The sequence below is a fragment of the Rhincodon typus genome, unplaced genomic scaffold (assembly GCF_021869965.1).
Source record: "Rhincodon typus isolate 14 unplaced genomic scaffold, sRhiTyp1.1 hic_rhity00007040, whole genome shotgun sequence".
NCBI lineage: Eukaryota > Metazoa > Chordata > Chondrichthyes > Orectolobiformes > Rhincodontidae > Rhincodon > Rhincodon typus.
In genome coordinates this window covers 3,184-4,003 of record NW_025972678.1, presented here as the reverse complement: position 1 = coordinate 4,003, position 820 = coordinate 3,184, and the positions used below count along the sequence as shown (strand labels likewise).

The 820-nt window shown below is 55.1% G+C and overlaps 1 protein-coding gene across 1 annotated transcript in view; it reads right to left on the bottom strand.

The window, feature by feature from the left end:
• Positions 1–820, bottom strand: part of LOC125482203 (integrin alpha-5-like) — a gene marked incomplete at both ends in the record, with an annotated part of 7,723 nt that overhangs the window by 4,618 nt on the left and 2,285 nt on the right. The window contains 2 exons of the mRNA XM_048594214.1: positions 14–139; positions 399–444. Of these exons, the coding sequence (XP_048450171.1) occupies positions 14–139; positions 399–444 (172 nt within the window). The remainder of the gene's footprint in view (positions 1–13; positions 140–398; positions 445–820) is intronic.

Below are 820 nucleotides of genomic sequence, written 5' to 3'. Positions count from 1 at the left end.
AAGACTGCTGTACCGAGGTAGCTGTCATCGAAGGAGCTCTCAGACTGCTTGTTGTAGATTTCTCCAACCGTGTACTGGATGTAGCTGAAGTCAGCCTGAGGCGGAACAATGTTCTTGATGTTGGCAGAAAGGAGCTGGCCTGAAAAATATGGAAAGCAAAATGGATCAACCCGCCACAGGGCGCAATGGGACAATCATTTCCAACTGCCCTCACACACCCCTCCACCCCCACAGACTCTCTCTCCCTCGCTCTCACACACACACACACACACACACATACCTGCTCAGAAATAATCACCCGCTCCGAGGGGCAGGACCCCTCTCTCTCCGCAACCGAGCAGCAGCACTGAGCTATGGCTCAGCCACCCATTCTGCCCTCACCCACTGTGCTTCCTTACCTTGCCAGTAGAAGCTGCCAGGCCCTCCAAGCACCACTCGCCCATTCTGCAAGGACATAGACAACTGGCGTTAGTGCCTGTGCCTGCACACACACACTGGCACAAGTGAAGGTACCAGCTGCGAACTGTAACAATGCCCTCCACTGGAGCTGGTCACCAGTGGCAGAGAGAGTGCGGACATCTGTCCACCACCACCAACAATCAGCTCCTCTTCTCTGTCTTCCAGCTCCAGCTACATGATTGGCTGCAGGACCCATTGCACCTGTCTGCCACCTTTGGACGGTGGGGCGGGGGCGCAAAATTATAGCCCCTTCCTTGCAAGCTGACTTCAGGCAGCACCTGCTACAGAGCTGCACAAAAAGAGGCTACAGCATGGCAACCTGCCTCAAAACCGCCAATAGTGATGGAGAGACGGGCATCAG